Source organism: Bubalus bubalis, chromosome 9, assembly GCF_019923935.1.
Source record: "Bubalus bubalis isolate 160015118507 breed Murrah chromosome 9, NDDB_SH_1, whole genome shotgun sequence".
Taxonomy (NCBI): Eukaryota; Metazoa; Chordata; class Mammalia; order Artiodactyla; family Bovidae; genus Bubalus; species Bubalus bubalis.
Window position 1 is genome coordinate 76626533 of NC_059165.1, and position 27703 is coordinate 76654235.

Sequence of the window (27703 nt, forward strand, 5' to 3'; positions counted from 1 at the left end):
TATACAAAGTGAAGTAAGTCAGAAAGAGAAAAGCAAATATCACATATTAATGCATATATATGGAATCTAGAAAATTAATACTGATGAACCTATTTACAGAGAAGAAATGGAGATGCAGGCATAGAGAATGGTCTGATGGGCCCACTGCTCCTGTTTTCTATACACAGTCCTCTCCTTGACAATCCACCCTCCTGATTTCTTTCTTTTCTGTCTCTGTCCCTTCTCAGTCTCCACTGCAAGCTTCTTCCTCTTCTTTGTCCATCCCTTAAATGTCAGTACTTCTTAGGGCTTTGTCTGGGTCCTCTGCTGTCCTCTCTTTTTTTTTTTGGCCATGCCATGCAGCATGTGAGACCTTAGTTCCCCAACGAGGAATTGAACCCATGCCCCCTGCAGTGGAAGCGTGGGGTTTTGACCAGTGGACCATAAGGGAAGTCCCTCTGTGCCCTGTTTAGTCCACTCTTTCCCTTGATGACCCCATCCATTCCTGGAATATCAGAATCTCTACGTGGTAATGACTGTCGATGGTATATTTCAAGCCTAGCCTAGACTTGTCTGTCCAGTTGTAAAGTGTTTATCAATACTTAGACATCTCACAGGCAACTCAGATGTGATGGGAAGTCAACTGAACTTACCTACTCTTTGCATTTTCCCCTCAGTAGTGATCTAACTGACTATCCAGAAGCCTGGAAGGCATCCTCCTCTACGTCAGTCAATTGCCAATATTACCGGTTCTCCCACTCAATAGTTGTAGAATCTGTGCGCTGCCTGTCCCAGCCTACTGCCACCAACTGAGACCGGGGCATCACTATCATCTCTCACCTAGATTCCTTCAAGAACACTTGACATGCCACATGCCCCCACCTCTGCCTCGGCACCAGTCTGACTTCCTGTGCTCTTATTAATCTTTACAAAATAGCCACCTGGTTGTGCATCCCCTGCTTAAGATGCCTAATTAGAGTTTTGAGGAAGTCTACATTTTTACATAGGTCTTATAAGATCCTTAATAGCCTGTTCTCAAACTGATGGTGGCTGTTACAATATCTTGGAAGTAATTGTCTCCTTTCCTTCCTCCTGTCCTTCTGCCCATCCCCTCTCCCAGTCCTTCATTTACCTCCTCTGGCCCCTGTGTTTATTACTCATTCTAAGGGCTACTGGGGGCACAGGAAGGCCTCAATAAATATGTGTTGAATGAATGTGGGAAGACAGAGGCCCTGGATAGTAACTGTCAGTGTCCTCAATCTCTGATTTAATTTGTCTTAAAATTTTTTAGGTTTCCAGAGTGAAAAAAAAAAATCTACTTTTATGTACAATCCCATGTATATAGTTCCCTCAGCTCTGTGGCTTCCAGGGGATTATTAAAAACAGAACTAAAAGAAATATGTGGGATTCTGCTAGCAAATCATTTTCAGTGTATGCTCTTTGAGTGGCCATTAAGTGCTGAGCTTAGAAGGCCACCAAACAGGACAGGGAACCAAACCACCTCTGTGACCCAGGGGCCAGCAGGGGGGCACGCTGGCTGAATGGGCCTCTGCAGTGAACGTTTTTCACCTTGGGCACTCATAAGCTGGCATCAGAACACCTGAGACTTGTTGGGACTTGTCTGAATCGTTTATTACATTTTCAAACCTGTTTGGGAAGAAAGCCTACACACCACAGTGTGTTTGGGGGCTTGCACAGTAAATCTTATTTAAGAGACAAAAACGTAATCATGTTTAACCTGTAATAATATGTGAGAGTGTTTGACTCAGTTGTAATGAATCTAAAGAAGAATGGGGAAAGGCTTTTCCCTTAGAAAGTCCAGGTTGGCATTTCAGACTTCAGCCCCAGGGCTGGGAGCTGCCGGGCGAGGTTTCCAGTCTCCATCCCGTCGGAGCACCTATCTCCAGCTTCCTCGCTGTGAGGACCCGAGGGGCCTGACAGTCAGTACTGAGTCAGAGGGATCAGCGAGAAACGAATGACCCACTTCCTGCCTGAAGTTCTAGGGAGTTTTGTTTTGTTGTTTTGTTTTTCTCTTTTGCTCTGAAGATTCCCTAAAAAGACAGAAGACTGCCCTGGCCATCTGTTGATCAGCAGCCTTTGTTATTTATAGGAAATCCACTCTGCTTTCCTTCTTGTTACCAACAGGTTTGGGTGTTTTTGTCGAATAATTTTATTTATGTATTTATGGCTGTGCTGGGTCTCCACTGCTGCGCTGATTTTTCTCTAGTTGTGGTGTGCGGGCTTCTCATTGCAGTGACTTCTCTTGTTGTGGAGCACAGGGGGTGCACAGGCTTGTTAGTTGTGGCACGCAGGCTCAGTAGTTGAGGCTTCTGGACTCTAGAGCTGAGGCTCAGTAGTTGTGGCGCATGGGCTTTGTCACTCCACGACATGTGGGATCTCCCTAGATCAGGGATTGAACCTGTGTCTCCTGTATTGGCAGGTGGATTCTTTACCACTGAGCCGCCAGGGACGCCCCACTAACAGGTTTTTGAAAAACTTTTCCCCCTTATAACAAAAGCATCACTTGGGAGTGTAGTATATTTATCAATTATAATTTGACAAAAAAGTGAAAAACAACAACAAAAAAAGTTACTCTTTAATTTCAGCACTCAGAAGAAAATATTTTGTGACTATAACTCTCAGCTGGTTTCTGTATGCCTATAGTTTTCTCTATAAAAATTGTATAGTAGTTCATATGATTTCTTTTATGTATTGCTTTGTAGCCTTTGTGAATAGTTCACATGTTATTAGTTACTCTCTAAAATCATTTTTAAAGACCGTATTATGTGCCATTATATAGCTATGCCATCATTCACTTCACCAATCTCCCATTTGGATAAGTGAACTGTTTTTAATCTTTACCACTGTCATAACACCACACAACTGCCTTGCTTTTAGCAGCTGTCCACACTTGTCTCTGTTTCACTGGATGTGTTCCTGGAAGTGGTTCAAAGGACATGTGGAGTTTGAAGGTTTTGATCTTTATTGCCACTTTGCCTTCCAGACATTTGCCCTGCTCTCCATTCCCACCACGTAACAGAAACTTCTGACCGTGCTCTGTGTGGCCTTACCTCTGTGGGCCTTTCCCCGACTCCCAGCAACTTGTTCCTTGTGCATCCAGCACTAATGCCACCCTGGCCCCCTCTCCTCTCCTCTCCCTGGCGTGGCCAAGCTTGTCCTGTCTCAGGCTGGAGTGCCTGTCTTCTTGCTGCTTTTCCTGTTGTTCTCCCGGCGCTTGGCCTCCGAGGCCACCTCTGCCAGCGCAGTCTCCATCAGAACCCCCTGTTCATTTCCATCCCAGCACCTCTTGAAATCTGCCCTTTAGTTATTCACGTGTTTACTTGATTGCCACATCTTCCTCCCATTGAATGTCAGTTCTTGTGTTTTATTTCCCACAATGAGCCCAGCACCTACGTCGGTACCTGATGTTCAGTAGGTTCTGGATAAATGCGAGTTGATTTTCTTGAATGAATGAAGCAATCTCCTTATCACCTAGAAATGTGCAGTGTCATGGGATGATGAGACGTGTATAACAGTGCCTCTCCCTTTGAGCAAAATGGGCTAAAGGTTGTAAGGAAGCTTCCAAGTCGCATAGGGAGATAGAGGAAGAGGAGCTGGCTTCAGGCATCGTAATGAGCTTCCTGGTGGCTCAGTGGTAATAAATCCACCTGCAATACAGGAGATGCAGGTTCAATCCCTGGGTTGGGAAGATCCTCTGGAGGAGGAGATGGCAACCCATTCCAGTATTCTTGCCTGGGAAATCCCATGGACAGAGGAGCCTCGCAAGCTACAGTCAACGGAGTCACAAAGACTTAGACCCGACTTAGCAACTAAACAACAGCAACATAGCCATCACAATGGCCTTGTGTGAACTTGAGCCTTGGGAGACTGGCAGTAGTTTGTAGCTGATGATGGTGGAATGGACCCCAGAGGCCAAGGAAAGTGGGTGAACAGGGGCCCAGAGGTAGAACAGTGCTAGGCCTGATGGGGGCAGGGCTAGGGAGCATCTTGAATCCTTTGCTGACAGTGTGGACTCTGATCCATGAGCAGCTGGGAAGTGCTGCACATTCCCCATCGGAGAATGACGTGGTAAAGTGAAGATTTTCAACTCAATTCTAGGCACAGATTATGATGTGCTTTGAAAAGATGTGCCATGAGGGCAAGTGAGTGAAAAGAGCAGGAAGCTGAGGCCTGTGATAGGATGGGGCTTTGGGGTTGAAACAAAGGAAGGCAGAGGCACTCTGCAAGGGTGGGGAGATGTGAGAGCTTGGTGGCTGGAAGGGGGAGAGGGAGATCCAAGATGACACTGAGGCTTCAAGTCTGAATGGCTGGTGGGAAGATGAGATATGCAGTGCAGAAGAGAAGCTCTTTGGGGATGAGTCATATGAATTTGCAGCAGCATATGAATTTAGTTCTAGCCCATCCTTTTACTGTATCAGGGAGCATTTTCTGGATGAAACTAGCCCACATGCCCTCCTGTGTCCTGAAAGACTTTGGGTGATGAGAGGCTAGAGGTGGGGAGACAGAAATGTAGCACAGGATAGGAAATTCTGGGCTCCTGTGGCCACCTCCTTATCTGGAAGAATAGGACCACTTAGTGGGACGGGAATACAGGGCTCTCACATCTCTCCAGGGCTGAGAGGTGTGTCCTCGGCAATGTCTGCTCCTCAGTCACCGTGTGGCAGGAGCTTGTTTGATGTCAGCCTGCCATTCAGGCTGTGAGACTGAGGAGGATGGGGCAGAAGACAAGTGATGATTGCTGTCTGCCTTAGTGCGGGGCTCTGGGTACCAATGGGATAAGGCCCCGAACTGGGTGATCATCCTTCCCCTGCAAATGGTCAAAACTGGTGTGTGTATGTTTTTCCTGGGGGCCAAAAATCAAGGAGAAACTTTACTCAAGACAGGGTGTAATTCCTGATGGCTCGCTAAGCTGAAACATTTCTGAAAGCTGGGTTTTTTCTTTTAATATAGGTTTCAAAATAGCCACGTGGGTAAAACTACAAAATGACAAAGCTCACTGTTGTCTAAAGGGGGATAGAAAGTAGAACTACTTTCATGGCCTTCTCTGGGAAGCTGTCTTTTTAAAAAAACATCTTCTGCCACCTTGAATGCACAGGTTTTAACAAAATCCAAAGGAGAATGCGAGAAGCACAGATGGAAAGACAGCAGAACTTGGTAAATGAGAGATCGTCCAAAGCAAGAGAGGAATCAGCGATGACTGGGGGATGATGGGATCCATAGAGGTTAAAACAGAGAGGAAAATGATCAAGTTTGGTGACAGAAGGAGATGCGGAATTCAAATTGGGAAATACCATGTGTTGCATATTCACAAGAAATTCTAGGAATTTATAGAGAAATTTACTCTACCATTGGAGAGTTTTTCTTGGCAAATTTAGAGTTTAATTAGTTGAGTATTTTATCATGAGGGCTCATGTTCAGTTTCACATGAAGGTTTGCAATGCAAGAATGCTATAAAATGTCAAGACTCTGTTTATACTCAGCTCAGCAGAAAATAAACCAGGTTCAAGTGCCAGCATATTTATTGCAACAGGCACTCAGTGTTTCTGTGCTTGGTAAAGGCTGATTTAATGTTTTCGTTGGTGGTGTGAGTGTGAAGAGAGATTTGAGCGTCCTAGGACAGCAGACAGAAATGCTCCTTCTAGAGTGCTACGATCTGGCGGCTGGCATCACTGTACTGCAGCTAGCAGTGAGTTGTTTATTTATTCATTTGTTTGCCTGCTTCTAAGTGACATTTTATAAAACTTGTACTTGAAACTTAGAAATACTATGTGATAGAAAAACCTGCCTTCCCACACTTCTTTTTTATGCGGCCCCTTGTGGGGAGTCAGTGTGAGGATGGACTTGAGAAATCTGCCCCCCAACCCTCCTGCCCTGTCCCTGAGGCCAGCGCTGGCCCGCAGCAGCTCCAGGTCCCACTGGTGAACTCCCTGCTCTGCCTGTCCTTAAAAGGTGGGTCGCCAAGTGTTCTCTTTATTTTCCAGGCAGTCCCCTATGTGTGCTCTCTGGTGAACCATATCACCCTTTCGTGATATGATATGACAAGAAAAAAGCCAACCCGTTTGGAATAAGAGATCCCGTGTACCTGTGCTGGCCTTACCCTGAGCAAGTATGTTACATTTATGGAGCTTGGTTTCCTCAGCTCAGGGATCACGGTGCCCACCTCCCAGGGTTTCAGGGAGAGCGAGTGAACACAGGGAAATCACACACGCTGCTCAGCATCTGGTAGGGTTTCTCTGCTCTCCTCCAGGCCTGAAACATGCGCTCCTGTTGGCACAAGCCTTTTCAGGTAAGAGGTGACCATTCGCTGTCTCTGTGATAGCATTCAGAATGTGCTTCTGGAGCACTTTACCAGACTCAGGCCCTGGAATAATCACCCCTCAGCCTGCCTTCTTCCCTCTCCAATAACTCCTTCCTCCCAGAAGAGCCAAGGGACAAAGGGAATCAAGTCGAGTTAAAGAGGAGGCCCTGTTTGCGGCACTGGTTTTAGGGAGGCTGTTGAGAGGGCTGCAGTGGCAGGAAGAAGACTGTAAAGGAGGGTCTAGATAGGATTGATGGGAAGAGGGGAGGGTTGAATGGAAAGAAGATAGCAGTACTCTTGGCACTCACCGGATCATGCCCTAGGGACTAGGCAGCAAATTGGGAATGCCAAAGCATGAAGGTCAAGGTGTTTCGCAGACATTTCCAATTCTGTCCTGGAGACTGTAGCATCTGTTGAAATACACAAAAGGTACACATTTTCATGCAGCCATAAATTGCGTTATCCTTGTGGTGATTTTGTCGAATGCACTGCTGATAAGGATGTGGGTAGCCATAGAGGAAGTGTCTTTCTTGGGGTGTGTAATAAGCAGTCAATGAAACTAGGCCAGAGAGAGCGCCTGTGTTTGGAGATGGTTCCGGGTCTCATGGCTTCTCTCTCTGCCCTGCTCCAGCTTGCAGGGCCTTGTCGAATAATCGGCTTAACCTCTTTGAAATTGTGCTTGCCACCTGGTTTCTCTGGGTGGGGGGACAGTGAAATGATTGAAGTGATAGTGCCTGGCTGTGAGATGCCCAGATAACGTGGAGAGTGTGTGCACTCAAGAGGAGAAGCTGGTTTTCTGGAAGCCTCTGTCACGTGGTTGCAGATAGATGGAGGAGAAATACGAGATAAGACGCACCCAGACGTCCCTAATGAAACGGCTTATGTACTGTCACTGCTCCGGGGTGCGTCCATCACCAGCAATGCCACTCACGCTCCCGGGGTGGGGCCCGGGGGTGTTGGGGTGCTGAGCAGTACCTTGCTTCAGCTGCAGAGCTAAGCTCACCAGAAAGAGATAGAGAACCATGCCTGCATCTGAGCACCGGTTGCCTTTGTAAGGCTGGATCGGACGGATTCCTCCGCCGCCAAGCCGTCATACTGTTTCTAGGGCTAGAAGTCACAGCTGCTGCTTCTTTTCCTGTCTCAGAGCATGGATGATACTCCAGCGTTGGATATCCGTCACAACTGTCAATCCTTAAATCTGTCGAGAATGTCCTGATTTCCTAGTTTTTCCTAGTTACAAGTCCTAGGGACGCGTAGGAGAGTTGCCTTCATATCTCCAAAGGCCACTGAAGTGGGTTAGATACTGTTACATAAGACTGTTCTCTGAATTTGAACTGTTCTACGAGCTCCCTGTCTTTAGCCTCTGTCTATAATTCTTTTTTCCCAAATCAAGTTGGATGTGGGATGAGTAGAATTTAAAATTATAACTGCTGGGACTGCTTAAAAAGGGCAAACTTTTAATAGCTTTGAACATGTAAGTCCTGGGCATTCTGGTCTCACATAAAAGAGGAAGGAGGTCTCCTGACTCCCTGCCTTATCTGTAGCCCACCCAGATGTGTTACTTTCTTTTTGGCTGTACCATAGGGCTTGCATGATCTTAGTTCCCCAACCAGGGATTGATCCCCTGGCCCCAGCAGGGAAAGTGCCGAGTCCTAACCACTGAACCTCCAGGGGATTCCGTAGCTGTGTTGCTTTATATTCTCCTGTTGTTGGAGTGCTCTTTCCAAAATCAGGGATTGGTCCTCTGGGTGTGGAGGTGCCCAGTTGATGCACGAGACTCCAACGCTTGCAGCCCACTCTGCCCTTGCCTCTCACAGGTAGGACCACATCACCGCCCTGGTCCCTGTGTTTGGAGCCCTGGCTTGGGCTGTGGGCCGTGCTGGCCGCTGTTTTCTGTGATGCTGAGCAGTTTTCCCTCCTGCTGTCCCTCCCGGCAGCTTCACCATGCTGCTCCACCCTCTTCCCGCAGCAGTGGACAGAGTGGTTCCTGGTAGGCATCTAGACATGCAGCTACCACCAAGGCCACATTGTAAGGAAATGTGAGAGCCTGGTTCCTGTGTTCAGCATTTCTGTTCTTTACATTTGGTAATTTACCCTTGGACTTGACAGTGAATCAGAGTTTGGGACGTCTTTATGATTTAGAACCCTACGTTTCCAGGAGGAGTTGTCTCTTGGCATCTTCTTTGACCCTTAATCCCTGTTGAAGTTGTCATAGCATCAAGGGGCCAGTCAGAATTTAGAGAAGTAACACAAAGGAACACAAAAGCGTATTTTCTAAAGTATAAACTTCAAACCTCTATGAGTTAGTCACATGATAATGCAGGCTACAAAGAAATGTGTAATATGTTTGTTAGTTGGTGTTGATTTGATATTTTTTCTGCCTCCTCTCTGAATTAATAGTAGGCATTTGGTTTTAATTCAGGTCAACAATAATGCTTATTGTTATTCTAGCAGTGACTATGTGTCAGACAATATGTTATTTGCGTCACATGGTTCTTTTTACATCTTGATAGCTGTTCTATGAAGTAGACAATATTATTCTCATTGGACAGAGAGCAAAATTGTTCAGAAGGTGAAGTAACTTGCAAGTCTACAAAACTAGGAAGTGGCGTGGCTGAAATTTGAACCTGACCTAGCAGACTGTAAAGCATTTGTCCATTGCATTCCACTTGGTATGGTTTCTGCTGTGTGCAGAAACAGGCTCAAAGCAGAGTGTTATTGCTGCAGAAGATAAGAATAAAGTCAAGAAACTTACCATGGAGTTGAAGATAAGATAGATCACCATAGAGCACATAAGGACAGCTGTGAGAAGATCCCAGAAAGGAAGCTCAGTTGAGGTGCTGTGGGGATTAAAGGAAGAGGCTGAGAGCCTAACACCCATTTGGGATCTTTAGGAAAAGGGATTCACAGAGGAGGTGCATGTGAAGTGGGTCTTGTGGGACTGGCCAAACCTTGCCTGGGGGGATGGATGAGGGAAGGACTTGTGGGTGATGAGAACTGTCAAATGCCCAAGGTTAATAAATAAGCTTCTAAACAGACTATTAGAACATACATGTGCCTGTATCTCTATGTATGTACCTGTGTGTATTGCATGGGCATGGATGCAGGCATACATACATTCTTTATAAAGACCTTATATTCTCTTCAAAAGCAAAAGGCTAACGATTTTAAGTAGCAAACTTGTCCGAACTCTGTTCTCTAGCTCTCCTGAGAACCAGAACACCTTTAAGCAACACTTACTATTAATAGACATTCATGTTTATACAGGCCAGGTAGGAATGAGTTTTTTTTTAATTTTTTCCGGGCTTCTATGATTAGGGCTGCTCCTTTTTTTTTTTTTTTTTTTTAAGTATCTGCTCCTCTTTTCTAGCATGTGGAAACATTAGACTTCCTGTTTCTGCTTGATTTTGAAACTGTCTCCCGTCCTCCCATCACAGGTAATCCCTGTGTCCCTGTGCAGTCGTAGCTTACGGGTAGCAAGTGCAGGCAGCACCCAGTCTGTCCCTGCTGTGGACGTGAAGACCTCTCTGGATTCACAATGAAAAGCTACACAATGCATTCCACTACAGCTGACGAAACCCGGCTTCCAGAATAACAAGCAAGACAACTTTTAAGTGATTGTTGTTGACCAGTGTCTTCGGTGCATTGGTTTGGTATGCTTGTGGTTGGTTTTTTGAAAGGATGGGACAAATTCTTTGAATTATTCTCGAGGAAGACTCACTCCCTGAAGGCAGTACAGATGCCATGGAAAAGACATCGGCAGGGTGGCTATGTATGTTCCTCTGGTCTATGTGACTACTGAGACTCTGGGAAGCTGTCCTTCTGATTGATACGGGGGAAAATGCCGAAACTAGGTGAGTTAAAAAGTGCCCAGACTAATTTGGTTGTAACACCTTTGTCGGAATCGATGACTAAGCACCATGGTGTTGCTGTCTACAGGAAAATAACCTTTGGTCACAGCTTTCAAGTGGTTGTGTTCAGAAAAATCACTGCTTCTCTTTTGCAAGGACTCTGGGTGTGGAGGAGCGTTAGGAGGCTAAGGGCTGTTTGAGGACTGTGGGTAGAAAAGATGGCATCTGGAGTTTGCGTGTAGACAGTTTTTATCTCTAAATGGATGAAGGATTAAAATGCTTCAGAAATGGGGCTCTGAACCTATGGAGAACTTTTGCACATGAAATTTCTCCTTCTCAAAATTTCTGTGTGCTTGGTAACTCTCAGACGTCCCTGGATCCCAGTTATCTGATAGCGTCAGGAACACCTTGTAGAGACCAGCAAACCCAACGGTGTTCATTTGTGTTCTCCCATTATGTAGGGGTTTGTCAGAATATTGACACTGCCATTTTCTCTAACAGCCAGTAAGCAATTTGGACTCACAAACAAGGCCTTCTGTACTTTAAAATACACCTTAGTCTTGTTTTTAGCCTTACTTAATACTTCTACAAGTAGATTTCATTTTATTTTTCAGGTAGATTGGAAAAGTTTTCAAGGATTGAAATACATAGAGCGTTTCAAAATAGCTTTAAAAGTTATATTGGTATTTACACATTCTTATTCAAATCTATACATCATATTTTGTTTTAGATAACTGAAATTTTTTGGCTCAGAAGACTTTCTGGACCTAAAATTGAATACTAGGAAGGAATTCAAACTTGGAAGACATAGATGAATGTTAACATATCTAGTGTCTTGACCCATGAATTGAACCTCTGGCAGCCATGCTATTTCATAGAGCCATGACTACTCCTGTTACATGGAGTGTGGTCACCTGCAGATCATATATGTAAAATGTACATTTGCCTTCCAGATGCCCAGAGCTGTGCATGTGATTCTCTGTCAACTTTATATATGTATATACACACATTCTGTCCAATATATGAAAATGGTTATGTGCTGACTATATCACAGCACATATATACAGTTGGAATCAGAGCCAGGCTTGGTTGGGAAAGTTTTGTGGGAGAAGTGAGGTTTTTGTTTTTTTTTTTTTTGAGGGGGAGTTTGGGCTACGTAATGTATTAATACTTTGGCAGAAAGCAGCAGACATAACGATTCCAAGGCTGGAGTTAAATGCATTCATGATTAAGCACGAACCATTTAGGAGCAGATTGTAAATTACTGGTTGAAAATAGCCAAGCTAAAAGTGAAGAGGCGGCAAGGAATAAGTGTGGAAGAGAACAGGAGGGGTGTGTGGGAGCTTCTGTAGCCAGTGTGGCTGGTAAATGTCAGCTTTGGATACCAGCACTGACCATGCTGCCACCTAGTGGAACTGGCTGAAATCACTGCCTCTCCTCACTGCCGGTTAAATTAGCAATGTGGTGTCTTGACTGCAGAGAAGCTCACTTTTCTTCCCCCTGGGGATTTTAGGTGAAGAATTTGAGAAAGGAGATGGATACCACTATGCTCCCTCAAACGGTATTAATTTTGACTCTAGAAAATGGAGCTGAGTACCAATATAAAGAATTTCCCATAGACAATTTTAAAAGCTGTGATCTCTTTTTAAGATTAATTTTCACAGCAGTTAAGTTGCTTTACAATGTTGTGTTAGTTTCTGGTGTACAGCAAAGTGAATCAGCCATGCATAATACATATATTCCTTTATTTTCGGATTTCCTTCCCATGTAGGTCACCTCAGAGCCCTGAGTAGAGCTCCTTGTACTACACAGTAGGTTCTCATTAGTTCTCTCTTTAATACATGATACGGCGGAGGCTGTGGTCTTGCTGAGAGTGGTGTACATGGCCCTTCAGCTCAGAGCGTGGGACATGCAGGAAGCAGCCCTTGAGAGGGTCTACAGCTGAGTGAAAGCGCACCCGTGCAGCTCTGGGCTGTCTTGGTGTTTCACGTACAGGGGCGACAGGGGAGAGCCCTCCCATTGTAGACACCACAGCCCACAGACCTCAGAGCTGGCACAGAGCTGTTCTCCTCCTCCCCTCCCTTCCAGCCATCTGTTCAGAAAAACTTACTAAATTTCTTTTCTGCACCAGGGACCCTTCCAGGTACCAGGCATATACCAGTGAACAAAGCAGAGAGAAATCCCTGCCCTTGGAGAACAGACATTCTCCTGGGAGAGATAGACAGTAAGATAAATAAGTTAAATATATAGTAGGTGGTGGGATACTATTGAATACTAAGGAAGACAAAAAATTAAGCTGAATAGGAGGATAAAGATTGGGGGTGTGTGTAGGATTTGCAATTATGTGTCGTCACAGAGAATGTGATATTAGACTCGCTTGAAAGTTGTGAGGAAGGCTTATGGGTGAATATCCTGGGGAAGAACATCCCAGCCAGAGGGCAAGCATATGCAGAGGTCCTAATGGGCAGTGGGCACAGTATTCCAGAAACAGCTAGAGTGCTGATAAGGAAAAGGACAGGAGATAAGACAGAGATAGTGAAGGGCCAGATTCGCTGGCATGTTGTGGACAATTAGGGGCTTCCCAGGTGGTGCTAGTGGTAAAGAGTCTGCCTACCAAAGCAGGAGATGCTGACTGGGTCCCTGGATCAGGAAGATCCTCTGGAGGAGGGCATGGCAACCCACTCCAGTGTTCTTGCCTGGAGAATCCCATGGACAGAGGAGCCTGGAGGGCTTCAGTCCACAGGGTCACAAAGAGTTGGGACATGACTGAACCAACTTAGCAGTCAGCACTCTGTGGACAATTATAATGAATTTTACTTTCACTAGGCATAAGATGAGAAGCTGCTTGATTAGTCTAATATTTTCATTTTATGGATGAAATTTAGGACAAAGAAATCAAATCAGGTATCCGTGGGTATCCAGCATCATACTGCCAAAGCTGGGATGGGAACCTGCTTCCTAACACCCCTGCCCAGGTCAGGTGTACAAGCATACATAGGCCCAGACCTCCAAGTGCAGTGGTCTATGAGGAAGCCGAGTGCTGCTGGCTCCTCGGGCAAGTGTTTGGTTGTTCCCACAGCATGAACTACCTACCTATAGAGGACCCACAGCAAACACAAGAAAGGAGCAGGCCTCTTAACTCAGAAGAGTCCTCTGCTAAAAATGTCTGAGTGTAGAGAGAAATCCTTCAGATTTTCCCAGTGGTTAAACTCAAGAAGCTACAATCTTGTAAAGCTTCCCTGTGTTCATTTCTAAGTAATTGGATAGAGTTAAGAGATGATTTCTGTATTCCCAAGTGTTTGATCCCAGTTCTCAGTATCACTGCTCACCATAAAAGTTAGTAAGATTGAATATCATATTACTTAAAATGAATTTGAAAACAGGATTACCTGCTGAAGAGAGAGTGAATGGTTATCATCAAATACAGTCTGACTTGAACTAATTTTGCCTAACATTCTTGCTTTGCTATGAGCTAATTCAAACCCTTCCCCTCCCTCTTCTTCGATCTCCTTTAGATCTCATGACAGTTGTCCTCTGGATGCTGGCCAAGTCCTCCAATCGCGCTTTCTGATGAAGGTTGGGCCAGTGCTGAGTCTAGAGGACAGTGGCCTTGTGGTGTTTGCGTCATTCTTGTGTCCTTCACCACACGTGGCCTGTATCTTGTGCACGGAACGTGAGGTCTTGCATAAGGTTGTGCCATCTTGTGGAGGCACTAATTCCTAACTCTGTCCCCCTTCTTTCATTTCTTTCCTTCTAAAACGAAGCTCCCGTTACAGGTAGTGTGAAATTTATAGCACCATCTTATTCTGCATTTGTGTTTGTTTGCGTAGTGCTTTCTCTTTCACTTTGTCTCTCTCTTTTTGCCAAACATGGTAATTTCATAACTTATGTATGTTGTCTGTCAATGAGCATGCTCCTCATTCACTGCCTAGAATTTTATATCCATTATGGTTCTTCTTGTGTGAAAAAGGAACCCTAGTTTAGACTGGCTCATAACAAAGTGGATTTTTTATTAGCTACATACTGGAATGAGATTTGATTTAGCAGTCCTGTGATGTCTAGAACCCACTATTTTTTTTCCCAATCTGCCTCCTGTGATTGGGTCTCATCCTCAGCTGACTTCTCTCATGCTGGTTAAATGTCCTCTGCAATCCTAACTGCGTGCCCGCAGTCCACTGTCCAGAAGCAGAGAGAACTGGCTTTTGGAAATTCTATCAGAGTGACCTTTCCCAGAAGCCCCCAGCATATGTGTCATGTCTCACTGACCCAAACTCAGCCAGGTGCCCAATCTTAAACCAGTTTATCGACTAAGAAATGTGCTGTGTTGACTGGCTTTAGGCTTGGGTTGCCTAAACCAGTCTTTTTGTGGTCAGGGTGATGGGATCACTAGACTGGGTGGAATGGTCAAAGCTGAACCTGAGAGCTGGGGGCTGGGGTCAGTTTCTCCCTCAAACAGCATGCTGCTCCACAAGAATGGAGGGATGGAAGTGATGGCGAGTCAGCCACGGTGTCTCCTACACGGGCTTCCTTTCACTGTGTTTTTTATTTTTTCCCCGTTGCTTCTTATTGGTGACTGGCTGTGGTCTAATACAGCAAATGGAGCCCTGCATATTGGCTTGCCAACCTCTTCCCCTCCCCAGTGACAACTGACATAGATGCTCTCAGGGAGAGCAAGGATGCAGGCTCCATGAACCATACCAGCACTGCAGGTCAGAGAGGGAAGATCTCACCCCCAGACGTGGTCTAGTAAACACTGAGCAGTGAGAATAAGAACAGAGAAAATTAATTACAGGCAGCCCTTCAACCTATAGTAATTATAGGCCCCCTCAGGACACTGGAGTCCAATATAAATTAAAAAAAAAATCAGTGTAATACACTTTTGTGCATCATGTACACGCCCATGAAAATATTTCATGAAAGCCCCTCAAAGTTAATTGCTGTTGTTACCATCTTTTAAATAGCTGCTTTATATTTCATGATGTATATTTTGTTCATCTGTTCCTCCTTAGGGATATTCTTTTGCCACTATAAACCATGTGTCAATACACATTTGACTAAATATATTAATACTTAAAAAAAAAGCAGTGTAGTAAATCCATATGTTCCTGTAAAGAATACCCTTACACTTTTCAGATAGGAGCTTAATTGTCATATTTGATTATTTTATCTATTTTAATTGATATTACTGGGCTCTGGATAATGTAAAGACTTTGAAGCTGCACTCAAGTAAACAAAACAGGGCAATTGGTTATAAGGAGTTTCATTTAGTTTACTCTAGATGAGAGCTCCAGGAGAATGGCTGTCTAGGGCAGGTTATGGGCCTGGGGCAACATTCAGAGGGCTCTTGAGAGAGTGAAAGTCATGGTGATGTAGAGAAAACACCACTTTTGTGATGAGTAAGTTGGATTAAAAGAGGTACCAGTTTGTCTTTGTAGATGAACACTGTGGCTAGGGTATAGCATTCCACTCCCCAACCAGCCAGTATTCCCTGCCGTATCCCCAAGGGAATCTATGCACAGAGGGCCTATCAAAGTAGGGGAACCCCTTTATTACCAGAGAGCTTTGACCGAAACCCTACTGATGACCTCAAACTAGGCTGCCCACATGGGTCACAGAAATCAAGTCCAGGAACCCTGGGCTGGGCTGCAGAAGGACACGGAGGCTGCCTCGAGGGGCTGATCACAGAGAGGACACCCCCACAGTGGAGGTCTCAGAGATCTACGTCCTAGTCCTTTTTAAGTTGCTTGTGTGATGAGCCTTTGGACTGGTCATATCAACTTACTGGACCTAATTTCTCATTTGTGACTAAGTTTGAGGAATGGGGAGATTGAGAGGCCCTCAAAGGCTTTTTGGAGCACTAGCTTTCTGATTCTTGGATTCTATGCCTGGGAAGTGTCATGTGGAACTGAGGTGAGTTTAGGGGTGAGGACCTAACTCCTCTTTGCCTGCACTTGCAGACAGACAAGGGATGGCACAGTTTCTGTATTACATGCGATGGATGTCTTAAATAGCCACCGAGTGGCTTGACTGGCTGAGCGCTGGGTGTGAATTGCTCCAAATTGAGTGTTGTTCGTTGGATCCTACAGATGCTGCGGTATAGCCACAGCTCACTGAATAGTGGGATTGTTTCCTGTGCCAAGCCAGGCTTGGATTTTGGCTGCCAGGCTTGTGTTCTGGGACATCCAGATGTCAGGGATCTTGTGGGAGCAGTGAGAACAGACGGTGACTCGTGGCAGATGCTTCTGTTCTAAAGTGGTTTCAAAGCCATGGTCACGTGGCTTATCCTGGGATGAGTGAGCCCCACTTGTGTTCCAGTCTCCTGTTTTGTTAAGAGTCTGATTGCAAGGGGTGCTGCACACTGTTGTGGTTTATTGATTTTTAGTGATCCTGTTACTCAATAACCCCTGCATGCTCTGCTCTGAAATGTTAAGCCCTGAGCTCTGCCTTGGTAGGACAGGTAGTTTGTTTTTAACATCAGTCTGTATAAACCGGTGGTCCCAAACTCTACAAGAACTAGGCAAGAAATATTAAGTAGTGCTTTATATGGGCTTCCCAGGTGGCATTAGTGCTAAATGCAAGAGACTATGAGACACAGATTCGATCCCTGGGTGGGGAAGATTCCCTGGAGAAGGGCATGGCAACCCACTCCAGTATTCTTGCCTGGGGAATCCCACGGACAGAGGAGCCTGGTGGGCTACAGTCCATGGGGTCTCACAGTGTCAGACACGACTAAAGCGACTTAGTACACATACACTCAGCTGGTAAAGAATCCGCCTGCCATGTGGGAGGCCTGAGTTCAATCCCTGGGTTGGGAAGATCCCCTGGAGAAGGGAAAGGCTATCCACTCCAGTATTCTGGCCTGGAGAATTGCATGGACCGTAGAGTCCATGGGGTTGCAAAGAGTCGAGCACTACTGAGCTACTTTCACTTTCACACACGCACATACAGTGCTTTATATGAACAGTTGGAAATCTTGAGGTCTGTGGCAGACTTGCAGAGAACAGTTCTTATCTAAAGACATTAAAGTTCAGATAAAAAACTTACGTGACCCAAGAACACTGTGAGTTGGATTCAGTCCTAAGGCTACCAGTTTGTGATTCTTGGGCTATAGGCCACCTAGCTTCAGGTTTGCTGAGCTTCAGAGAGGCCAGATTTTCTTGATGTGAGCCTTGTGTATTTTTGTTTTTGTAGTAGACTTTGCCTTTTTACCTTAGATTAGAAAACTGACTATCACTGGAGTAAAGTGGGCCACCATGACTTTTACCCGCAAATTGCACATACTCCAAAAGAAACCATGTCCTCAATAGAAAGAATTTCTTTCATTCAGTAGCCTTGGGATACTGAATCAGTTTAGAGAAGCAGAGGTGGAAATCTCAGTCAAAACAATTCTGAATGTTTTACCTCGTTAGAAGAATTTGTATCACTAAAGGTAAGGAACCCTAGACATTTGAAAGTCATACACCTGTCTGGCAAGTTGTCTGCTGGGTTTTACTCCTCTTTGCCTTTTCCTGGCATGAGGCAGGCAGGAATTAGTGAGCTGGGTGGGGTTGGGGGTGGGATCAGCTTGCATTCACTCTTTTCCCAACCCTCCAAGCCTCTCCACACTCTTAATTTCTGCATTCCTGCTACCATTTGGGATGTCCTGTGAAGGAGCAGAGAAATTGGTGAATTCATTTACTTTTTTTTTTCGCCACACCATGCAGCATGCAGAACTTCCCTGACCAGGGATCAAAGCCATGCCTCCTGCAGTGGAAGCACAGAGTATTAACCACTGGACGACCAGGGAAGTCCTTCATTTACTTTTAGATATTGGTCATCCACAGGCCTCTCCTCCAAAGGATGCTTGTATTTTTAAAAGAACTTGAATGGTGGAACAGAAAACAGGGCAAAGTTTAGCGCAAAGTACCGCCTCTCTAATGAGAGTGTGTCCTGTAATGCTAAGAACATAATTTGAGGCTTGGGAGCCTCCCAGGCGCCTTAGAGGTAACATTTTATGTTGCCCTGCTTCAGGTAAGACCTGCTGGGCTAGCATGGAGAGGGGGGTTTGACTTTATTCTTTTTTATTTGTATAATTGAAACTTGTGTGAGAGTCCATGCAAATTATTGCAAATGTGTTTTTGTAAGAGATTGATGGCACCCTGCTTCCCTGTGTCTGGTACTGGCCAGTGGGAGACTATGTGACTTTAAATATTCCTTCAGCAAAACCACTGAAATCAAGTTGTGCTAAAACTGTGTTCTTCTGATAGTGTTTTCTCCTCAGAGTACTCTCCCTACTTACTCTTTTCAGTGGGATTCCATAAGTGAATAGTCCACCAATCCTTCCTCTCCTACCTTACATGAGTGCGTGCATGCTAAGTCACTTCAGTTGTGTCTGACTCTTTGTGACCCTGTGGACTTTAGCCCACCAGGCTCCTCTGTCTATGGGATTCTCCAGGCAAGAATACTGGAGTAAGTTGCGATGCCCTCCTCAAGGGGATCTTCCTGAACCAGGGATCAAACCCACATCTCTTATGTCTGCTGCATTGACAGGTGGGTTCTTTACCACTGGCACCACCTAGGAAGCCTCTCTACTACCTTAACACCAGTTTATTCTGCAAGGCCTTGCAATTTGGCTTTTATCTATAGTTCTGTTACTAAATAGTCTTTCTCAAAGATCCCAGTAACCAAATGATTATCATATCCATTGGTCTTCTCTTTAACCTTCCTTTCTGACCCTTTATTCTTGCCTCTGTAGACCGTTACACATGCTGTTAGCTCTACCTGGAACTGTCCCTCCTTCTCTCTCCTAACCTCCCTTTCTTTGGCTAATTCCTTGACTTTCAGATCTTAGTTTAGAAATCACTTCTCTCAGGAAGCCTTCCTTGATGACTCCCTCCTCCAGGTCCAATTTAGGTATTTGTCCTTTGAGTCTTCATAGCACCCTTGCTTGTGTGCTATTCATTTGTCCTACTGTATTTTAATTAGTGTTCTCCCTTCTGTACTCCCCTCTCCACTGTACTGTGGGCTCTGTGAGAGCAGGTACCATGGTGGTTTTATCTACACTGTTTACCTTATACCTAAACATGGTAGATGCTAAAAAAATATTTGCAGCATGAAGAACTGCAGAAATGCAGATGACGTCTGAACAGCAAAGTCTACAGCTTCCTCTAGAATAGATGATGAACCCCTGATTTTCTTTATCACCCTTTGGTTCTCCCTATGTCCCTGGACCTCCAATTAGAAGATGTAGAGGAGTTGTTGGATGCCTTCAATAAAATGTGGCATCTGACCCTGAAGAAGAAGAGAGGTGTCAAGAAATCCTTATCAATCCCATTTAGCCACTCATGACCAGGCAGCAACTCTCTGTGTTGCTTATGGTGAACAAGTCATGGCCACCTGTTGTTGAAACCAGTGGAAAGAATGAGTTTTAAGGATTCTGACCACCAGCAGAAAGGGAAACACGTTTTTCAGGAGACCAGGCAAGTTGGTTGTGATGATTTTATCATCAGCATGAAGAAAGAACTTAATGTCTGATTGGCATTAATGTCTGACTGTAGAGAAACACAGACTAAGAGAGGAACTGATAAGTATTATGTAGATGGTATTGTACTTTCCAGGTTATTTAAGAAATTTTCAAGATCATTTTAACTATTTGCAATTTCATGTTACTGATTTTAGAACCCAGTGTCCCTCCTCTCACCTCTGAACACGTTATTCTCCTATATTTAGAACATCACATCTGTGTGTAGATCTGTGTGTTGGGACGGGCTTTCTAGAGCAATTAAAAAGAATGTGAAATCTTGATCACATGTTTCTTCTTGTCTCTTGAAATTGGGTAAGAATTGTTGACCAGGTATACAGACTATGAAAAAAAGACAGATTTATGAGGGAAAGTTTAGTGAGAAAATGTAGGCTCTTATCTGTATTACAGAAAAGTGTGATTAACAGCAGTTGATTTTTTAGAAAAAAAAAAAAGTATGTTCCATACCCTTCGTTCCATGAAGAGGAGAGATCCTATGCAATCTGTTGTAGACATTGTGCCATCAAAGGCTCTGAGGGCTGAAGGAACAGCAGCACTCCCTGAAGAGCCTTGGTCATCTGGGGAACCGGTCTGGTAGAAGAACGCATCCCCACTTTGGTTGTCCTGCTCAGATCTCAAACTCAGGTGGGAGTGGAGCCACCTTCCCCACTATCACACCTGTTCCGCCTCTGGACTTCTTTCCTGTTCACGTCTGGCTCCCTCTTCCTCCAAGTCAGTCAGGCTCTGAACCTCTGAATTGTCTCTGCTGTCTGATCTCTCTATATCTTTCTTCTTTGGGGGCATGTGGCCTGTTTGCCTTGAATTATAATGATTTGTGCTCTGCTTATTCAGACACATCCTAGGATGGAGAAAAGTAGCCTGGGATGAGGTCAGAGGACCTCATTCCAGTCTCATTTCACATTCAGTCCCAGCTAAGTGACCTAGGGCCAGCTGCTTCCTTTCTCTGAGGATCTGTGTCCTCATGGTTGGATAGCATCACCAACTCAATGGACATGAACTTGGGCAGAGTCTGGGACATAATGAGGGACAGGGAAGCCTGGCATGTTTCAGTCCATGGGGTTGGGCAGACTCTGCGATATGGTTAGGGATAGGGAGGCCTGCATACTGCAGTCCATGGGGTTGGGCAGACTCTGGGAGATGGTTAGGGATAGGGAGGCCTGGCATGCTGCAGTCCGTGGGGTTGCAAAGAGTCAGACATGACTTGGCAACTGAACAACAACAACGACATCTTCACAAGAAGATTCCTTCCTTACAGGATTATTATGAGGATCAATGATGACATATGCAGAAGCACTTCAAGAGCTAGAAAATCTCACCCTCCTGAGGTGCAGTAAGAGCAGAGATGCTGTGTCATGTGCATGGCATAATACCTAGAACACTGTAGGTGCTTGATAAACTACACTTACTAGCTATGATATTAAGAAATAAGCTTCATTTAAACACATAAATTGCTTGCTACTAAACTGCATTGCTGGTTCCGAATGTGGGTCTATGGCCAAGGAGGATATACTCTCCTTCTGGTTCACGTAACAGGATATTTGGAACCACCAAGGTGCTGGCCTTTTCATTCATGGGTGAGTTTGATCCATTAAGAAAACAGGTGACAAAATTAATTACATATTGTACAACCATGGATCCCAAATTGGCCTTAGAAAAATGTAGCATGTTGTAAATGCAAACATCCTCTGAGGGAAAGCTTGTTCCTAAGAGGCTTGCTTAATAGAATGTTGATTGCCTGCGAGGAGTTCATGCCTTGAGTAAAAGGTGTCTGGAATTTCCATCTGACTTTATTAGTATATATATTCAGGTGGCCCAGTGCCGGATGTTAGTTCTTAAAGGAAACAGTGTTCCCACTCTGAAGAAGGTAAGGCCACTGCTCTTTGCAAGTGGGCAGCTTCTGCTTGTACCTTGCTGGCCCTGGAAATTCCATCACCTGAAGTGGAATTTTGTTCAATCCATCTTATTCGTGGCTCCAAAGACAACTGTGGTGGGTTTGATAGGGGGCTAATGAGGTTGCCTCTGTAAAGATAAGAACAATCCATTAGTTGAAGCCTACACTCCAGTGGCTTCTACTAGGGCTGTTTGCATTTGCTCAGCACTCTGTTTATGAGAATGTTAAGAGGAAGTACATCCATTCTGTGCATGTTGTAAAACAGAAGACTTGCAGCTGTCAGAATTATTTTCTTCTTGGCTCCTTATCTGGTAGAGTTTTGGATTGTTGCAGATTATCAGCCTCAGTTCTCCAGATGCAATGCAAATTTTCTTGTTTTCTGTCTTTGAAGATAACAGATATTTATGTACACAGTTCCTTGTAATATACTTTCAGGATAAGGAGAAATTAGGCTTATTCCTATATGTTGTCATAATTCAATATTATGAAATGAGTAAATGATGGTTTTATTAGTTGTATAGTGCATTCATAGAATCCAACCTATTCTACTCTCTAGAAAGGGAAAAAAAAAAAAAGCCCATAAGATACAATCTTCTGTTCCAAATAGCTTACAAATCTGCCTCAGAGACAACGAACATCGACTTTGTGTTAGAAGTTCACAGTGAAAGTTAAGTGCACTCTGCGCTCCTACTGAAGCTTTATGGGGGGATTGAGACTTGGGCTAGGCTTTGGGGTAAAAAGAAAAAAAAAACAACAACAGTGTAACAGAGCAGAAAAAGTAGACCTGAAGCCTTGTTCCAGCAGCATGGCTGCACACGATGTCATGACGTGTGTTAAGCTTTGTTTCCAGTAATTTCCAGTTAATGAAAACAAGTATCAGAGTTTCTGAATGATTACTTACTTTTTGAATCATTCATATCTATTTGTGTCTATGCTCAGTCACTTCAGTCGTGTCCTACTCTGTGCGACCCCATAGATGGCAGCCCACCAGGCTCCCCCATCCCTGGGATTCTCCAGGCAAGAACAATGGAGTGGGCTGCCATTTCCTTCTCCAATGCATGAAAGTGAAAAGTGAAAGTGAAGTTGCTCAGCCGTGTCTGACTCTTAGCGACCCCATGGATTGCAGCCTAATAGGCTCCTCCATCCATGGGATTTTCCAAGCAAGAGTACTGGAGTGGGTGCCATTTGTGCCTAGGGGACGGTACTCAGGATTTTGCCTCTAGCAGTGTCATTTCCATTCACTTGCATCACCAGTGCTTTCTTTGTGAGAGAGAGGTCAGTGTTCCAGCTGTATCCTGGGACACCTGGCTCACAGCCTGCTTAGCTAAGCTGCCTTCACGGGGCAGGGACTGTGGCAGGTACGAATTATTGTATTTCTAGCCTCAGTGGGCATTTGAATTTTCAACCCGTGATCTCATTTAAGAGAGACCAGCTTGAGTCTGTTAGATAATACTAGGTCGAGATGACAGATTAACAGCTGTGGGAACAGAGGGGGAAAAGGCCTCTTCAGGAAACATTTAGATGGTGGGACTTAATGAAATGAGAAATAAGAGAACAGTAAAAAGAAAGAAAGAAGAGGGACTTCCTTCCACGGAGGTCCAGTGGTTAATACCTGCCATTGTTAGGATCCCACATGCCATGGGGCAACGAAGCCCAAGCTCCACAACTGCTGAGCTTGTGTGCTCTAGAGCCCGGGCTCTGCAGAGAAGCTACTGCAGTGAGAAGTCCAGGCACTACAGCTGAAGTGCTGTACACTCGCCACAACTAAAGAAACTTCATGCGTGCTGCATGAAGACCCAGCACAGCCAAAAATAAATAAATACTTTTTAAAAAAAAGAAAGAAGGGGCCACAATGCAGCGTAAGTCACTGGTAGTCATAAGTGTCTAGCTACCATTGTCTAAGTAAGAACAAATGTAATATTCTGAAGAAAACCAAGATGCTGGGGGTAGGGAAGGGATCTATCTATACCTTCAAGTATAAGGATTCTCCGTAGATGAGTATCCTTCCAAGGTGAGCCTAAGGAACCTTCCAGGCAGACAGGGGCTGAGGGCAGCTAGAAACACATAGGTGGGAGCCAAGGTTCCCAACAGCTTCACTCACGGAACCCACAGTGTCTCAGGAATTTTTTCATGTCATTCCCAGGACACAAGAGGTACCTGACAGTCTCACTTGTGACGTGTTAGGTCCCAATAACTTAATAAGTATTCACTTACTAATAACTTTGTAGGCATGTGGAAATATACATAGATTGAAATGTTCAAAAATAATATTTTTATTTCATTCTCTACCAGTTACTTACTGATGGAATGGGTGCATCTGTTGGGCCTTGCATGTTTCAGTCAGGATCCAGTCAGGAGATAAACCACATGATAATTAGAGTAGGAATGTGTGATATAAAGAAATGCTAGCTAGTGAAACAGTATGGCAGCTCCTAAAAACTTAAAAGTAGAATTACCATCTTCTTGTTTATTTGTGCCTTGACTGTTTGCGACCCTATGGACTGTAGCCTGCCAGGCCCCTCTGTCCATGGGATTTCCCAGGCAAGATTACTGCAGTGGGTTGCGATTTCCTTCTCCAGGGTATCTTCCCCATCCAGGGATCGAACCTGCATCTCCTGCTTGGCAGGCGGATTCTTTACCGCTGAGCTGCCGTTATGACCAAACAATTTCCACTTCTGGATGTGTACCCAAAAGGAGGGAAAGCAGAGACTTGAGCATGTATTTGTATACCCATATTTATAGCAGCATTATTCACAATAGCCAAAAGGTAGAAGCAATCCAAGTGTCCACTGATGGTTGAAAGGAGGAAACAAATCATGATATATACACACAATGGAGTATCATTCAGTTTTAAAAATGAAGGAAATTCTGAAATATGCTCCAACATGGATGAATCTTGGGGATATTAGTGAAATAAACGAGTCACAGAAAAGACAAATACTATGTAATTCCATGTATATGGAGTACCTAGAGTAGTCAGATTCAGAAAGAAAACACAGGATGATGATTGCCAAGGGCTGAGGAGAGGGGAGAATGGGGAGTTAGTGTTTAATGAGTACAGAGTGTCCATTTCCAAGATGAAAAGCATTCTGGAGATGAATGGTGGTGAGACTGGGACAACAAAGTATGTGTACTTAATCCTATTGATCTGTATAGCTAAAAAATGATCAAGATGGTGGTACTTTTATATGATGTGCATTTTACCACAATTGAAAATACTAATAAAAAAAAGTTAAATAAATATTCATTTTGCTGAGGGCTGGCTGTTAGGAAGAGAACTCTAAAGAATAGGGGAATAGCAAATATAAAAAGCAGCCCCTTCCTGTGGGCTTGAAACAGGGTACCAAACCCAAACTTCCTCTCTCTCCTACTCTAGACCTTGTTGGAGAGAAGGTAGCTAGCCTGGCTCCTTGAGTGGCAGAGAAGTCACAGCACTGCTGTGCAGGTAGAACTTGCTGGAAATCCGTCCTCTAGGATGCTGAGGAAATCCGTTCATGGGGAGGTTTTTCACTGAAGGTGCTCTGCCACAAAACCTCCTACAGGGGATGCCAGCAGAAGCTGCTGGAGGCTGGTTGTTGCTGACCACCACGTACAGCAGGAGCCAGTTTTTGAAGAAGGTGCCTGCATTACAGGAACTGGGGGCTGGAGAAGTCATGCGTGCTTGTGGCAGCTTGCAGCCAAGCACACCAGAACCAGGAAGCAAAAGCTCTTCTTCCTGTAATGTCTCTCCATGATGACACTCCAGTGACAAAGCTTAGGATAGCACCAGCTGGCAAAATAAAAAATATTTAAAGTCTCATCTTTATTTTTTCACAGCAGGTAAGGTGGCTCAGTGGTAAAGAATCCACCTGCCAATCCAGGAGATACAGGAGACACAGATTTGATTCCAGGGTCAGAAAGATCCCCTGATGGTGGAAATAGCAGCCCACTCCAGTTGGAGATTCTCCCATTGCCTAGAGAATCCCATGGACAGAGGAGCCTGGTGGGCTATGGTCCGTGGGATCCCAAACAATCAGACAGGACTGAGCGTGCACGCGTGAATGAAAGGTGAATTGGAGCCGTGAGACAATAAATTGATAACTGGGCACCTCATAGCTTCTTAAAATCAAATTGAAATCAAATTGGATCCACTACCCTCATTTCTTCTTTCATGTTACTTTTCAGATAATATTTGCTTTTTAGTATAGCAACTGCCAACAACCTAGCTTTGCACAGAAATGACATCAAAAGAAATGTATTACAGTCTAATGTTATGCAACGAACTGGCTTGAACTAGTAGTTTACACAGTGTCTGAGAGACATTGAATAACGCTGTGTCTTCCTCAAAAATTTAAAGTATCCTGTAACACCCCTGTCAGTTAGCTGTAGTGCTCTCAGGTACCATGGCACAATATGAAGATCTCAGGGCTAAAAACGTGAGACTCTTTAGCCAACTCTGACCACATCGCTCTCATATATGAGAATCTAAGGTACTGATGTGCTTAAGAGTACAGAAGAGTAATGTGTAGTGTAAAAATTGTACAGGGTCAGTATTACTTCAGAAGATCTTTCAGGAAGTTACCAGATTGGAGAATAGCATACTGTCTTCCAGTAAGTATAGGACTTACAGTAAGTGTTTCCTCTAGCATTGGAGCAGGTTCCTGTTTCTTTAGAACTGGATGAAATAGTTGCCTTGTCTTCCGAGGCTCTTTGACATGAAAAAATCCATAGCTGTAGGTACAGCGTTCATTATCAACATGCATAAGATGCTCATAGTGTAAGAGGCAATGCTGAGACAAGGCTCAGGGAGGGAACAGCAAAGTCCTAGCTCTATCCCATGCTTACTCTGCAGCAAAAATCACTTACTGGTGGCTGATGCACCATTTAGGTTGTTATTTCCTCTCTTCATCTGTCTGTTTTAGGCTGATGGTACATAGTTGAAATTGAGAAAGTTGAATGCCATTCAAGAGGACTTTACTGAATTCAATAGTAAAAATTCTATTGAGATAGTTATGTATGTATGTGAGTGAAAGTCGCTCAGTCGTGTCTGACTCTTTGTGACCCCATGGACTATAGAGTCCAAGGAATTCTCCAGGCCAGAATACTGGAGTGGGTCCTTTCTCTTCTCCAGGGGATCTTCCCAACCAAGGGATCTAACCCAGGTCTCTCACATTGCAGGTGGATTCTTTACCAGCTGAGCCACAAGGGAAGAATGTTAAAAAGTTAGTGTTTTTTTTTTTTAAAAAAAGCTTTTGGCTTCCTGATAGCTCAGATGGTAAAGAGTCTGCATGCAATGCACGAGACCCGAGTTTGATCCCTGGAACGGGAAGATTCCCTGGAGAAGGGAATGTCTACCCACTCCAGTATTTTTGCCCGGAGAATCCCATGGACGGAGGAGCCTGGCAGTCTACAGTCCATGGGGTCGCAAAGAGTTGGACACAACTGAGCGATTTCACTTTCACTGTTCTTTATGTTCTAGTAGAAACAGAAAAGTGAAAGTGTCAAGTTCCTCAGTTTACCATCTGAGCCACCAGGGAAGTCCTAGAAAATGGATGGACTTAATAAGACCTTTTATAGGTAGGTAGGCAGGCATACCGTTCATGTTATTGATTTCCCAGAAGAATCATTCATTTTGGTGATGTTTAACAATTTTGTGAATCATAATTGATACATGTTTCTGTATAACTTTTCTTTAAAGAGAAGCTGAATAACTTAAGTTTTGTAAGCTGACCCATTCAAAAGGACAAACTTCTGATCCACGCCTTTCAGTGCTACCTGCAAAGCAGCCTTCCCTTTCCCCCTGAAACACTTTTTGGATAAGTTCTGTTTGGGTTCATGTTTTCACCTCCTGCTGAGTTTGTTGACTGAGTTTTAACCTTGGCTGCTTTCAGCGGGCAAACCTGTCTAGCCCTGTAGCTTCGTCTCCTGGTGTTTTCTGTCTCTTAAACAGTGATGGGTTGGCAAAAATATTAACTTGACAGAGATTCTACCCATGTCAGAAACTCACTGTTAAAATCCAAGTATGACAACTTGGAGTGGATTAGACTTTCAAACAGATATCCGAACAGGAGTCTGTGGTCCAGATTCCACATATGAGCACTACTTCTGTTTTCTTGTGGATTTCAAATGTTGTTCAGAAACTGGAATACAGTTCATAAATGCTT

General features: G+C 44.4%; 1 protein-coding gene across 4 annotated transcripts in view; it reads left to right on the forward strand.

Annotated features, from left to right (window-relative positions):
* The window catches only part of TNFAIP8 (TNF alpha induced protein 8), a 143258-nt gene that overhangs the window by 62065 nt on the left and 53490 nt on the right, over positions 1–27703 (forward strand). The window contains exon 1 of one of the 4 annotated variants that reach the window (XM_025292992.2): positions 9767–10152. The exons of the other annotated variants lie outside the window; for them this stretch is intronic. Coding sequence (XP_025148777.1) covers positions 10140–10152 — 13 coding nt within the window. The 5' untranslated portion in view covers positions 9767–10139. Of the gene's footprint in view, positions 1–9766; positions 10153–27703 lie in introns of those variants that run through there. 4 annotated transcript variants of the gene reach the window in all.